This window comes from Mchenga conophoros, linkage group LG2, assembly GCF_057382185.1.
Source record: "Mchenga conophoros isolate Kocher_MC1m ecotype Shallow Benthic linkage group LG2, M_conophoros_male_GT1.1, whole genome shotgun sequence".
Taxonomy (NCBI): Eukaryota; Metazoa; Chordata; class Actinopteri; order Cichliformes; family Cichlidae; genus Mchenga; species Mchenga conophoros.
The window spans coordinates 35,224,629-35,240,227 of NC_140527.1; the positions used below are offsets into that span (position 1 = coordinate 35,224,629).

The 15,599-nt window shown below is 39.6% G+C and overlaps 2 protein-coding genes across 4 annotated transcripts in view; both read right to left on the bottom strand.

The window, feature by feature from the left end:
- Window positions 1–351, bottom strand: part of dlg3 (discs, large homolog 3 (Drosophila)) — an 80,426-nt gene extending 80,075 nt beyond the window's left edge. The window contains exon 1 of one of the 2 annotated variants that reach the window (XM_085243220.1): window positions 84–351. In XM_085243220.1, coding sequence (XP_085099346.1) covers window positions 84–102 — 19 coding nt within the window. In that variant the 5' untranslated portion in view covers window positions 103–351. The remainder of the gene's footprint in view (window positions 1–83) is intronic. The other variant, XM_085243257.1, reaches the window with a different exon arrangement.
- Window positions 352–1,847: 1,496 nt separating this feature from the next.
- Window positions 1,848–12,260, bottom strand: gdpd2 (glycerophosphodiester phosphodiesterase domain containing 2). 2 transcript variants are annotated; one of them, XM_085243260.1, is made up of 17 exons: window positions 12,238–12,260; window positions 12,032–12,157; window positions 8,356–8,575; window positions 7,548–7,651; window positions 7,318–7,411; window positions 7,138–7,197; window positions 6,939–7,037; window positions 6,746–6,836; window positions 6,231–6,376; window positions 5,693–5,775; window positions 5,185–5,344; window positions 4,868–5,077; window positions 4,632–4,780; window positions 3,049–3,196; window positions 2,823–2,899; window positions 2,706–2,734; window positions 1,848–2,370 (listed from the first exon to the last, which is right to left on the bottom strand). In XM_085243260.1, exons 3-17 carry the CDS (start codon window positions 8,443–8,445, stop codon window positions 2,318–2,320), a joined length of 1,593 nt encoding a protein of 530 aa, XP_085099386.1. In that variant the 5' UTR covers window positions 8,446–8,575; window positions 12,032–12,157; window positions 12,238–12,260; the 3' UTR covers window positions 1,848–2,317. The 2 variants fall into 2 exon arrangements, with proteins under 2 accessions (XP_085099386.1, XP_085099385.1); XM_085243259.1 differs by lacking the exon at window positions 12,238–12,260 and having other exon boundaries at window positions 12,032–12,213.
- Between the last annotated feature and the right edge of the window lie 3,339 nt (window positions 12,261–15,599).

Sequence of the window (15,599 nt, forward strand, 5' to 3'; positions counted from 1 at the left end):
AACTTTAACTTTACCCGAGTATATAAGAAAAAATGTGACACGTGGGGAAAAAAAAGATATAACGTTACATGAACGGTACTCACCATATTTATGCACCATCATGTGGCCGACTTGAAAAGTCACATAAGTTATAATTTCGGGGTGTTTTGAGGGTTTAAGAAGCAAGAATAATAACTGCGATAGTTTCGGATAATTTTATAACCGGGACTGTCGCTCCTTCCTCACAACAGATTTTTTTTTAAATCCAGTCGCTGACACTCGCAGTCTGTCTGAAGTGTCGCTGCAGCGGTCCGCAGTGTGGTCCACACCCACTGACTGAGGTTAAGATGTGAAAAAGCAAAGACTGTTTACTTCATGTCAACTTTTCCAGAAGTTTTCTTTTTTGGGGGGGCAAAACGGCTCCAGAGCGTGACATGTTCACGTTCCTCCTCCCCTCTCTCACACACGCCTCGCCTCCGTGGAGAAGGCCCACCGGTCCGGCCATAGCGGCCCCATTCGCACTGTCAGTATTAACGCTTTAAACACTGACACCTGCAGATAGCTTCAGCACATGACATCACTAGTAATGATCAGCGTGTTACTTAAGCCGTTTTTGTCTCTCGTTGCATGTTTATCTGGTAAGTCGCCTGTTTCTCGATTTTTTTGTAGTTGTTGCCATCTTGTGGTGCGATAAGGTGGTGCTGGGAGTCCGTCATTAAAGGAAAAGTACACTATGCAGACGTGTTTTGGACATGTGCAGAGAAGAGTTATTCAGGGTGCGGAAAATAGAGCTACTGGGCAGGTGGAAAACAGGAAGACCTCAGAGAAACATTTCAACTGTTCAAAATATAATCTATTGATCAGATTCAGTCACGTTAGAAAGAAAGTACACCAGCTGTCAGCTCTATGGCTTTACATGTCAGGACATAATAGAAATGATCCATTTTTTAAATTAGGTGGACAGACCCTAGGGCATGCTACACTGTCATTATTTAATGAAAAAAAAAACTGCTTGAGATAAAACACTGAAGCATTATATCTGACTTTATCGGTCTCTTGCAGCATGGTTGGAAACGTTAGAGATGGGTTCATTCGGCAGCTCTCTTAAGTTCCCGTCGCAGCATTTCAGTCAGGTTTAGGTTCGAACTTTAACTGGGCCTCTGAAACACTTTTGCTTTTCTTTTTCAGATATTCTGTTGTAGATTTGCTGCTATGCTTGTGATCATTACCCTGTTGTGTGACCAGTTTTGGCCCAGCTTTAGCTGTCAGACACATTGATGTATATAGGAATTTATGGTCCACTCAATGACTACAAGGAGCTCAGGTCTTGGGCTACAAAATAAACCCAAATTATCACCTCTCCGCCACCGTGCTTGACAGTTGGTATGAGGTGTACGCTGGTTTTCATCAAACATGGACCTGTGTGCATTGTGGCCAATCATCTCCACTTTGGCCTGATCTGTCCAAAGGTGATTTCTCGCAGTGTCTTTTGTTTTTTTAGATGCAAATTTACAGATCTAAGTCCTGCTAACATGTTCTTTGTACATAATCAAGTCTTTCCCGTGCCAGCCCTTGCAAACAAGCCATACTTGTTCATTACTGTCACAAACTTTAACATTTAACATGCTAACTGAGGCCTGTAAAGTCTGAGATGGAGCTGGTATGAAGCACCTCCGTTATATAAACAGTTCATTCTTAATGCTCCAGCCACAACTATCTGTGTCCAACTTTAACAGCTTTTCTAATGTGCTGATTTTATTAAATATAAATCACAGTTGTTAAAACGATTTTTTCGATATGTCACCTGTTTTTTCAAAATTAAAATTTTACCTTCATGTTCAGTAGATGCGGAAATAAAGCGACACAAGTTACCATAAAAAATATAGTTTTATTAACGTTGGCTCAGATTACAAATGTTTATTTAATGCAGTAGTTTTTTTTTTTTTTACTCATTGGATACAAATCAATGTAATAAAATGCAAAAGGTAATTCAGATCTACACACCATGTCATATAGTTTCATCAAACTGTCAGTAGTAGCAAAAGAACAAACAAGTATTTAAAAAAACCCAACGAAAGATAAACCTGTGTAACTAGTTTTCTCTCTCATTGTCAAACACACACACCCCCACACACCAAAACTGTGTATACTGGCATCATACTGATATGTAAAAAAACAACAACAACAACAACATTATGGCCTGCATAATTTTATAAAACAGTGCGTGTCAGTTCACATTAACTTGCTGTCCTCCCGATTTAGGTCCAAACCCCGGTGTTAGTGCAGAAAAGGCTGCGATTGTGAGCTTCAAGACTGAAACATCTGCAGCTGAAGGCTGTCAGGGTAGCCTGGTGAGGAAGACTTCCAGCTCATTGTCATTGCTCGGTCCATCTGTCACAACAAACAAGGGATACATTATTATGTGATCTGTTAACTGTTATAAAATAGAACATTCAAGCTGTCAGGTTATGAAAACAACTTTTTTTTAGCTATCATGTGATATACTTTCTATTTGCTTTTGATGGTTTTATAATGGTGCTTTCCTTTGTGTTTCACTTTCAGCAAAACCATGCCAGGGATTTTTTTTTACATTCTATCTGCTGTTGCAAATGTTTGTTTTATAGGTTTGCCAATAAAGGGGAAGATAACCAGTGATCATCATTTTATTTTTTAAACTTAAATTTCAAATATTCAATGGCAAAAAACCCATGATATTGATACAGTACCTGCATTATGGCAAAGACTGTGTTTTGTCCTATGTGGAAGAGAGACATTGGTTAGTCAGCTTGTTAACTTTCCTCCTCATTTTTATACAAATTTGTAGACTAAACCTCTGTTCTTACCAGTGAAAGAGTGCCATCATCACAAGAGCAGATGATATATCCACTAAAATCCATGTTATCAGGTATGTAGAGCGTGGCTGAAACACAAGCATGTTCAAAGTGTGTCACAAATCCTGGGAAACACTGCGACGAAGATGTGAGCGCCACATCCAAAATCTTGAAATGATAATATTTCTTGCATCATAATGAAATAAACAGTAAAACGCCCAGCTACTGCATTGCTCACCATGACCCAGTCAGGGCGCTCCATTTCTTTTAGGAGGTGGCAGGCGTTGGTAGTGACAGAGCTGGCTCCTGCACACCACAGCATAGAGAACAGCCAGCGCTCATTAACCACGTACAGGTTCACTGTAATGTTTCGTTTGCGAAGGTCGCTGTCAAATACGAAGACAAGCACATCGTTTAGACGTGAACAAGAAGAATTTTGAGAGATTACAGAGCACTTAAAAGAAGCACGGAGAAATATGTGAAACTGTAAGACGGGTATCGATTGCTATGCATGTGCATATTGGTAAATGCATGGATGAGGTAGGAAAGTTAACTCTTAAAGTCTCCGGAGATGACTGGAGAACTGCATGAAAAACATCCAACATCCAACATCTCTCATAGATCATAAATAAAATCTGGTGGCTATATCTTAGGATTCCCATTTGATACTTGAGCTACTCAGTGATAGCTTAAGCCTTAATCTTTGGAGCAGTGCCATCCTGGAAAAGTCCACTTCTACCCGGAACGCTTCAGCAGAGGATAAAAGCGATTACTCATTGACCCTTCCTTGTAAAAGTCTTTTGATGTATGACAAATGTGCACTTCTCAATATGGTGAAGCATGATTCATTTAACTGTATCGCTAATACCTGTCAACCAAAACCAATTAAATGCTTCGGTGACCATTTATCTTTGTGATTAGAGGTTTAAGCTCTGCAAACCTGCTGTAACATCACTCCCTTTGTAATTACAAACAGGCTGTTTTTGCAGAAACAGTCTGAACACGTCCTGCACAGGCGTTCTCAGTCACCTCTGACTCCTTGTATGTCAAACTAATGCCCAATCATTATATGCCACTCTTGCTCTCTTGTTACATAATCATATTTAAATGGGACTGCTCAGCATCTTTAGACATGATTGAATGTTAACTGTTACAATGCAGTGCACCCATGTGGAGGCACCCCCATTCACTGTGCTTCTCTGCTTATTTATTCAGCTTTCTCAAAACTCTTTAGATGAGTGCATACATGAGCGTAGACTGTGCATCAAATATGCAGAAAACTTTCCTATGTTTTTTTATGTATATATATATTTTTTGACACATGAAATGACAAAATGTGGTTGAGTGCAAGGATAAGGATAATGAGTTATGTACGCCCAGTCTGCACATTACAAATCCCTGATGACCCCTAATAAGTCACACATATTTGAGTAGTACTTATGCATTAATTGTGCCACCCAGGAATAGTTTTATTTTGCGAGACATGTAGCAAGGCCACGCCACGGTGAGTTTGTTTTGCACTCAGTGAAGCGCTTCAGCGACTTCTTAAAACATGTTGCTACACTGCATTTCATTCTTTAGGCCCCCTCCCTTTTATTTCTTATGGTTATTTTGCTAAGCCATTGAACAGAACACCTGGGTTGGGACATTATTTGAATCTTGTATCCTGGAGGCCAATCCTACGCCCCTATATTAAGTGTCAGAGCTGTGTCTCAGCATGCTACACGCAGCTTTAATTAACACACTGCTGTGCATGGCCCCTGGCACCAACATGTACTGTAGATAATATTGAGATTTCTTACCCACCTATTTATTTCTTACCTGATGTTTTTCATTTTTATTTCGCTGTATTTCACATTTAGGTGGCTCCCGTTATTTTTTTCCAAATCCGTTTCATTTTCATAAACCTGGATAAAGTCTGGGGCCCGCTTCTTTACAACTTCTCGTTCTTTAGAAGGAAGCCAAAGAATCTATGAAAAGGAGAAAGAAAACTCTTAAAAATATGCTTGATTGTGAAATGCTTGAATCCCACAATTGATACAAGTGAGTAGACTTACCAGACTTTGAGGAATGCCAAACTCTAAGGTGATATTTACTGTGTCATTTGTGTCAATTTCTTCTGTTTCTTTATTTTTCAGGTCAAATATCACTGAGGTATTGTGCTTTTTCGCAAATTTAAGAAGGTCTAGCAAGGAGGGTATGTACTGTGTCCTGGCTGTTTCTTTCTCCTCTTCTGAGAGCAGGGACACTGTGCTGTAAGGATCATTCTGCAAAGCCAGATAATTTCACATGTTTCTTTAGTCTGACACATGATAATACATAAAGCTCTGCGGGCAAATGTGCGCTCACGCATAAATTAAAGCACAATTACTACCTTGAGGAACTGTTCTCCTGCGTTTAGAGTCCGTAATTGTTTGAAGGTTAGGTCAGTGCTCTTATTGAATGAGGAGCCGTTAAACTTGTCTTTAACATTTGTCGTTCTCAGCAAGAAGTCAGGTCCATGGTCATGCATCAAGAAAGGTTTTCTATCTCGACTAAATTTAAGCAAGAGTTAAACAAATTTTAGTATCTGTGAAGTCAAAATAATCAGTTTTTCATATTTATCAGTGAAGACAACAATAATAATGATGAAAATAATGTTCTAAAAATGTAATAAATAGTTAGTTATGTTTCCCAAGAACCAAACAGCATGCTTATAAAGATCACTGCTACATTTGAGGTGATTAGTAGAATGACATGCCCCCACTTGCAGGACTGTAATCCACGGTGATACATTTGTCTCATATTTGTGCGCATGAAAAACCGAACTAAAAGCAAAAACACATTCCTCTTTCAAGAAAGCAACTGTGAGTCCTCCTAAGCGTAAATCATTGTCATTGTACCTGAGCTGCACGTCCGTTTCAAAGGCTATCACGCCGCACTTGAGGCTTCTGTTGAACGACATGATGGTGTTCTCTGGGGCCAGCTGAACACAGGGAGGACAGATGGGTGAGACACACTGATGTGCTTAAGTGCCCTTCCTACCCCAAAGCGGTGTGAGCACAGACAACCCCCGTATGCAGTGTTAAATGGAGCTTATTATTGACCCAGCAGCAAAGCAAACTAACAAGGGCACAGTAGCGTGGCATATGAGGACGTCACATGACTGGACCTTTGCTCACACCTGAGCCAGGGACAGTCTACTTTTTTATATTTGACAATATATGAAAATGGATTGTGCTTATAATATTAGCATTAAATATTTCTCAAAGAACTGAACTGCGTTTTTAAACGTTCTTTAAACTTGTTTTAATCAACTGAAAAACTTGAACATGACTGCAATCTGTCAACAATAGCAGCTCTATCCAAAGGTGTAATGTCATCACTCTATAATTATAATGTTTATTTGCAGGGTGGTGCCAAGTAAAACAGGACGCTCACCATCGGCGCGCCTCTGTGGCCGATAAGTTTTGGTTTTTCAGGTAGTTCCTGCACTTCTATTAGACAAGGAGAGTGGATGAGCAGGGGACACAGGAAGATGGCTGCTGAGACCACTAGAAACATCCCTGCAATGACCATCTTAGATCCTGGAATAAACACAAGTCAGACAATAATCTTTAAATATTTAAAATGCTCCAAGCGTGAATTTGTAAAGAAGCCCTTTTTATTTATTTCCCCCCTGCAGGAATTGACTTTTATTATATTTAAATATATAGATTTATAAATGTATATTTATACATTTGTATATCTTTCTTGTGTATTGAACTAATGCTCATCATGCAGAATCAGTTTTCCAGTGACTGCCAGATGAACCTCAGCTTCAAAGTTCACCAGTACATTTGTTTCCAGTGTTAGCCCTGTAATTAGGTTTGATACAATAGTGTGTATATAAAAGGATTATGTAATTGCCTTTGAATCGTGTCTGTGTGTATGCCGAAACTAGGTCTGACACATACGTGTTTTGGCCAAGTGGAAGCGATGAAAGACAGACGGGCTTAGCAGAGTCAACGCTCCAACAGCACCAAACTGCAGGAAGGGAGCCGTGGCCTGCCAAGAGGTTGACACAGACATCAAACACATGTGATATTCTCACACCACTTAGAGCCATTTAAAAAAAAAAAAAAAAACTAAAAAGTTTCTGTACTCTACCTGGAGTAGAGTAAGAACTGTTGGCCATTCTTCCCTCCCCTTTATGCTTACTCCTGAAGCCAAAGCTGTGATGAATATTACACAAAAACAGAAAATGATCTGTGCAGGAAAAAGGGGGGAAAAAAAGCAGAAAGCAAATATAACATTAGACGATTTTAATAAAACTATAGACTGGACAGGTAAATGTTTGCATGCTTACCTTATGAAGCCAGTGTAAGTGGAGTTGCTCCTCTAAGGCAACTTGGATCAAGGCAAAGAGCTGTAATCATCGGAGAACATTTTAAAAATGGCGGCTTCTCATTCTTAGGTTTAATGATCTTTGAATGTGGAGCAAGATTTGGTTCCCCTGTGTGGTAAACAGACAAAACTGTATTCTTACCAGCAGCAGGATACAGTAGCTGGCCAGCACTGCAGAAATGATCACCACTACCAGGAAGTAGTTTAGCCACGTCTTCAGTGTCCTGAATATTACCCTGATAAGGGTGAAGCACATAGATAAAAGAATGAAGGACATCAACAAAGACAAATAAATATTCAGTGTGTGTGTGTGTGTGTGTGTGTGTGTGTGTGTGTGTGTGTGTGTGTGTGTGTGTGTGTGTGATCACTCACTCATTAACATTCTGTTGGTCATTAGAGATGGCAAAACAAATATACAACCAGCACAGGGAAAGCAGAGACATCAAAGTGACAACTAAGAGCGACAACCATCTGCACTGAAATGAAAAGAAAAGGAGGAAAATTGATTACATTTTTGTAGCCTTAAAAAAATTGTGTAGTTGTCCAGAGAGCTATCCCCGTGCGTGTCGATGTGTGCACAAATTCCAATAGAAGCTCAAAGTGAGACCAATGGAACAAATCCAACATTTTTTCATAATTGGTTGAGTGCTTTGCCCGCACTGTGCCGTGAGAACTCGGCGCAAACAACCCCAGCGCCCCCACCACCGCCTCCCAACCACCACCATCGCCACCAACAGCACACCTCAAGTGTCATTTCCCTCACAGATTTACAGAGCTCCTGCATCCTCCTATTCCCTTTCATATAAGTACATAGCTTGTTAGGGCCTGTGAGTTTGTTTGTTTCTCTTGGCACATAAATGAATTTTTTTTTAATGCAATCACCACGTCGGTTATTGTGTTTATATTTCCTAACAATTTGTCAATGACTGTTTTGCAATAAAAGTATCAGGTTCACAAAGCAACAGTTCATAAAGCAGCATTTTATATTTCGGATTTCAGTCAGGCAAAATTTTTAATCCCGGATTACTGGGATTTATAAAGGTTATGCTGAATGGAAATAAACCAAACAAAAAAACCCTAAAAAATCAAATAAAACATGGTTATTTAAACATTACACACTCCTGTAGAGAGATAAAGAAAAACTGACTTATCATAAGAAGAAAACAGACATTAAAACTACCTTTCTCCTTTGACTACTTGACTCCGTCCAGCGGCAGCTATAAAAGCCCCTGCTGAAGAACAGGCAGCACAAACAGACTTGAGACAACATTTCTCCTTCTCATCCACAAGCGTAGGAAATGCAGATCTGGTTTTGTGCTGTGTGGACACTGAAGAAGCTAATGCTTTTCTCTGGATGCAGTGACGAACTTTGGGCTGATTGATCTCACCAATCCTGTGTGCTGGAGGGGAAAGAAAAAGACGACTGTGACAGAAAGCAAATGAGGGGGTGATGGGCAAACTTTCTTTGGGGTATTAAGGCAATCCCTGCTCAATAACCCCCCACCCTCCACCACCCCCTACTCCCACCCCTCAATAGAGCCTGTGTCTAAAATAGCAACTGGCTGCATTTACAATGGCCAACACCACGGGGTATTGAAAGTGGTGCACAGACCAGCCTGAGAGTGAAGTCAGACCATTGGACACAGTGACAGGCACAGCCATGCGCAGAGAGCGGGTGGAGGAAATAAAGTGAAGACGACAAATAGTTTACAAATGGAAAGAATGAAAAAGAAAACGACATAAACTATGACAGAAATGAAAATGGTTTCGATTGCCAGACACTTTTCCATTGACATGAAGTAAACTGTGAACGGGTCACAGCAAGATTGTTGTCAACGTGTTGGGGCTTATCATTCTACAGTTGTGTCAGGCTTTGGTCCCCTTCCTTGAAAGACATGGGAATTTACACACAATGTCACCCACTGAAATGCTGAACAATAAAGGTTTCTATTGTGCACAGCCAACTTTTCCTTGTTGAACTAGATCCCTGGAGTTTTGCCAAATATCTCTTCACCTGAATTGTTCATCTTGTTTTTACAAACAGGTACCAGATGACAAACACGTTCAAGGTGAGGGCACAATAAACTTTGAGTAGTAAAAATGAAACCTAAAAATTACTTATCACTCTTAATTATTCTGTAAAAGTAAATAGCACAGTGCAATCAGCATTAGGACGCAGTTGCCAACAAGAGCCTGTTTGGACAGGTCCACAGGTCTAATTGTGACATGGAAATGTAAGAAGGCTTGTTTCACTCCACAGACGCTTGCTTTACCAGGAAGTTATGAGCTAAATATTGAGCAATAACCGTAATATGTGACCAACCATGGCATCAGTTTGTGACAAGGTAACTAAAGAAACATAAAGGTCACTGAAAGTCACGGCTGAGTTAAAACATTGTCCTTTTCACGTCCCTGCCTAATATAGTAACTGGAAGCTATCGCTGTTTATCTTATGGTATTTTAATTGCTGCTCTAAACCTTATACTAAGCCCCACTTCAGAGTACAAGGAAATCCTCTCATAGTGGATAAACCCCAAGAAATCCACAGCACACACTGCCACCTGTATTGTTTGGAAGATTTAATGATATCAGTCAGACACACCTTTCCAATTTGTTTAACCAACGTTTACACTGTTATAATGTAAACTGTAATTAGGCACACGAATGATGTGAGCATGCTCCATTAATAAAAAACTGATGAGGGGTGAAATTTTCAGGTAATTGTTTACCCTGAAAAGGATAAGCGGTAGCGAATGGATGGATGGATGGATGTTTATAAAGATTTTTTTTTAACCCCACTAGATACAGATTAAGAAGAATATTAAAGAAACAAAGACTTACTGCTTTCACACTCTCACTATCTATGAGCTGGCTCATCTTTCACGTAGGTTTTATTTCCTTTTTGGACAAAGATTTGTGCACTTCTTTACTGGGCTTCCATTATTAGTTATGCCATCAAGCTTGTCCTGCGCCCTTCATCATTTCTATTTCGATTTATATCCAGGAAAAAAGGCTAATGATGCAATTTTTATTAAGTCTGATTTATAAGCTCTCAGCAACCCAGTTCAACAGTAACGCAACCCAGGAACCAAATTTTGGCAGAAGTTATGAATAAGACGCATATAGATTTAAACATAGGTCAGCCAGTTGTGCAATCTTGAACTGCTCAAAAACAAGAACACTTGAAAAATGTTAAAACTGATTTTCATTTGGTTTCCACTGACATCATTTTGTTTTCAGCTTGAATATTTCATTCATCAGATTTGATGTGTGATTTTAATGCCCCCTTAATTATATATTTTTCTATCTCCTTTTAGTCTTGCGTTTTCATTTTATTACTCGCATCTTGGAAAAAGTGCTGTTTAAAATGCTTTGATATTATTTGATATTTCCCATGTCTCTCACACAGTATGGGAATAATGTTGGATGGTCCCAACTGTTCCGTTCATCTTGCTGGTTTTCAGTGTTCTTCACTGTGAAGTGTCACAATCATAGACTGTGTATTATTATTTTTGGCTGACGTTAAGTCTGACAGATAAGCAAATAACAAACCTGACAATTGCCAAAGAGGGAATCAAATAAATACTAGAAATATAATCAGAAATCACAGGGGAATACACGGATGACATGATGAGAAAAGAAGGCTGATGCGGGAGAGACAGGTGACGGCAATCAGACAATCAGGACGGGGAAGTGAAACTCAAAAATTAGAGATACTGGCAAAGGAGCGCAGTAACAGATAACTGAGGAAACAGCACAAAACAGTAAAATCCACAAAAACTAATCTAGGATTACAATATAGTACACACACACACAAACTAAAGCATGACTCACAATGGTGCGGGGAGAAAACAGACAACCAAAGCTCCTCAGAGGAACAACAGGGGAAACCGAGGATAAAGGGATAGGGGAATATGCTGACAAAAAGACTGAACAATAAACCCCGGAAAGACAAACTCAGACTTCATTATATCAGCTGAGTGCTCACAAACTAAAACAAGACAAAAGAGTCAGGTGCATGCCACTACACAAGGAGAAATCTATGTTTGTGGTGAAACTGTAATGAAACTGTAGAACTGATGCTAAGTCAATGATTTCAAGATGACTCAACAGGGGAAATGATTTAGCTTGAGTCTGTGTGGTCCACGGGGCTTTGTTCATAACCTTTGTCATCCTTTGAATCCGGAGGGGAAAACAATTATATATTCAATCACTTTCCTGCGCACTGATTTACACGAATAAGGCGCTTGTTGTTTTTAAAACATCTATCTATCAGGACACTAATTTAAAATGATGCAAAATTAGATCTGATCCTATTACCCTGCTGTTGTCTCCATGTAAATATTCTTCCAAAATTAACCTAGATATCAACGAGTTATACACCTGTCCATGAAGGTTTGGGTGGATGCTGACGGAAGTGCTTGACCATGCGTCCTATTGAACACATGCCTATTTCGTGTTCAACATCTTCTGGATTGATGGAATAAACAGTTTGTATAAATCCAAGTTCACACATCTGTAGTGATAGTATGTAGTCAGAAGTTGTGTGAACCACTCTAGTTACATTTGCACTGCATCTTGTGCTCGCTTGGATCTGTAGCGCTTGCACACATTTGCCAGCGCTTTACTCCAGCAGCTTATTGCATTCTGTACACAACACTTCTGAACACTAGAAAGTTTGCATAATACATACCATGTAACCTGTGCAGGTAATGTCTTATATATTTCTCAGATCGGAGAAGTGTGCGCGCAAATTTAATTTTAAAACGTTGTTCGGAATAAAGACCAGTCTCTCTGTCTGTCTGCCGCAATGAAACCCATGCGGTAAGCTTCCCGACAAATTAAAAACGACTCACCAGTCAATCTAGGTCATGGAGATCTTCGCACGCCGCGAACTGGCAAAGACGCACCGGTCTTGGAAAAGACCCTCTGTCGCCACCCTCTCTTTCCACCATCCCTTTTACTTGCCGTGAGTCTGTGGGCTGAATGTAAATGGGGTTCACGAATAGGGACGGGCAAGGGGTGTACCGTCAAAGTGAGGAAAGATAGTGTGAGAGAATACCTGCACAGCGATTTGGCGTCCGCGCCGCGTGTGGCCACGCCTCATCCAGTTTCTGATTATGATTTTTCTAGGTACCCAGAAAAAAAAAGAAAAAAAAAAAGATAATACTAACCGACATAATATATTTAAATAGTCCTCAGATAATTTATATATGAATATATGTGAATTACCTTTTGTGTTTCATCATCTGCTCCTATTGTAAACGAGGCTATTTCCAGTAAACTCTCACTGCTGTACCTGAAGCAGCCCGGAGCTTCCTCACATACAGATGACAAGTGGCTTTAGATTGTTTTTTATGATAATGTCGTTACTTTTATATGGGCCTAATCGACAAATCTTATAAAGGGGTAAAATAAGTATCTAGTTGGTCAGCTGCAACATCATCTTTATTTATGTATGGATGCATCAGCAGTTTCTGTATAATGCGCAGATATACAAGATCCATGCGTGATTCTGAAAGAGGCTATCTGATGCCAGATTATTTTCGATTCTTCTTATCTATTCATCAACACGCTCTAGTTTCTGAGTCAATGAGTGAGTTATTGCCATTTGTCAGAATCAGTGGACTGTACTTAAAATGGCATGTGTGACATTTTGAATGCTTGCTGTACCAGATTCTCTTTTTTCTAAGGATTCCCTGCTATGTCCAGCTGAATAGTGTTCAGATGCTGATTTCAAGAACACATGCCCCCCCTCCCCCCCTTTTTTTAAAGAAAAAAATTGTTTGAATGTAATAAAAAGAAGAACATTTGCATTTTTACTGCATAAACTCACACAGAACAGAAAGATATGCGAGTTCAACTGTCAGTAAAAAAGGGGAAAGCTGAAACGACACATAACTGGGTTCAGTATGTAGTAAGGGCATCATGCTGTGCAAGTTTGCCCATAGATTCTCACCACCTCATACATAATGCTCTCACTTACGTTCTAACAGAAGAAGAACCATCCTCTTCATTCATGTGCATCTTTCTATATATCTTTCTTTCATCAACCACACTCCTACATTTAGTATTTAGTATTTAGTATTTATTTATTTATTGTCATTGTCAAGAACAATGAAATTGCGTTTGGGGCTTCCATACAACCCCAAAAAAAGAAGAAAATAATAAATACCCCTTAAAACCCAAGTGTACATATTTAACCCAGTGTGACTCCAATGCAATAAGACAATCCTTAGCAATAATGTTCGTAGAAATTCAGACAAAGACCTGAGAAACATGACAAAATACAACAATGCAACCCATTCAATATTATTGTACTGTGAGATATGATATCAGATATGATAGTTATCTATTTAAGAAAGAGGGGGGGGGGGCAGGAGGGGGAAGAGAATAAAGATATGATGCACCAATGCAGACCAGTTCATTGCTATTAAGAAGTTGGATATGGTTATTGTCCGTGAGAGGGGGGCAGAGAGTTCAGGAGCCTCACAGCCTGTGGATACAGGCTGTTGGCCAGTCTGGATGTTCTGGCCTGTATAGACCTGTACCTTCTCCCTGAGGGCAGCAGATGGAAAAGGTGGCGCACAGGGTGATGTTGGTCCCGCAGGATACTGTGCACCCTCCTCAGACAGCGAGTGGGGAAGATATTACTGATCTCTGGCAGACTTGTTCCAATAATTCTGCCAGCTTCTTTCACCACCCGCTGGAGTGCTTGCTGATCGGCCTTGGTGCAGCTGGGGAACCACACTAGAAATCCATACGTCAGAACGCTGCTGATGGCACAGTTGTAGAAGTTCAACATCAGAGATCTGGGAATGTGTGCGCTCCGCAGTCTCCTCAGGTAGTAGAGGCGCTGTTGGGCCTTCCGTACAACTGAGGTGATATGGTTGCCCCAGGACAGGTCCTCGGTCACAGTTACCCCCAAGAATTTAAAACTGCTCACCCTCTCCACCGCCTCACTGCCAATGAAGAGAGGCAGATGGTTGTTATGACCCCTCTTCCGGAAATCTACAATGATCTCCTTGGTCTTTTTGGTGTTTAAGACCAAGTTATGTGTTAATCCTTCCTCCTCCTTATTGTCCCTGTAAAATATTTAACTGGGTGAGCGCGTACGTGTCAAGCTCAATAAATATGTTTTACCTGATGTTTATACCTGCGAAATAACTGGACGGCATGTGGGTGATGTGGGAAATTCCACCCCTCCTCATGGTAGTTTTACCTGGAACACAAACATATGAGTTTAGCAGACTTTACTCCTGTTGTGGAAAAATAATCTGTTGTTACACTATCTCTTACCGTACATTACTAAATCTCCATTTGCACTATTTGCCTATTTGCACTACTCTGCCTGGTTTACACCCAATGTCATTTACCCATTATATTGTATATTGTATAGCTTTCTTGTTATATGTAAAATTGTATTGTATTTATTTAAATTTTTACTTTTTAATTATTTTACCTGCATTTTTTAATCACTCTTATATTTAAATGTTCATTTGCTATTTTATCTAGGGATTGAGAGTAACGTAGTTTCTATTCTCTGTATGTCCTGTACATGTGGCAGAATTGACAATAAAGTTGACTTTGACTTTGACTTTGATAAAATCGCGGTTGAAAGCAAAGCCTGTAGAAAAGGAGCAACACAGCATGAACAGTATTCATTCCAGCTCTGATACAAAATATGTGCACCTTGTGTACTTGGGTGTAGATACAGTGTTTCTGTGAGGCCGTATGCTGTCATGACCTCTTGTGCTACCTTACCGATCAGCTGATCATGCTTCTTTTTGTATCTTTTCATGGATACCCTTGGTACAAGAAAGCTGCTTTAATATGAGCATGAAACTGGAAACATTACAATGACCACTCCTTATCCATGTCGTTTGTGTACAGCTTGGCAAATTTTTTATGATTTGATGGAATATTCTGCACCTCACGACTTACGCAACAAACTAATTCTAATATAATTTTGGAGAATATAACAATTTATCTTATAAAAAAGATTTTATTTAAATATTTTTAAAGACAAAATCAAATTGTAGACACATGTGCCATTAAGAATGATTCATGTGCTTTTAGTTGTGCAAGAGTAACAAAATCCTGTCAACTATGATGTACTGTTTTGACAACTTCAACGATCATTTGAGAATTAGTCAAACTGAAAAAACCTGTACTGGATCAGCAGTGTTAGAACGAAGTCACGCAGGCATAATGTACTCTGATGGTAAATGGAAAGGACACCCCTCACTGTAACTTGTAAGGTTTTACACATTTGGGCATAAAATTTAAATGTGTGGTCTTTAGTTGGTCCTAAAATTAGATAAGCATAACCTCAGATAATCAACAAAACGTGACGTTTACTCTGTGTTATCACTTATTTAACAAAAACTTGGTCAAAATGCAAGAAGCAGCATGTGAAAAACT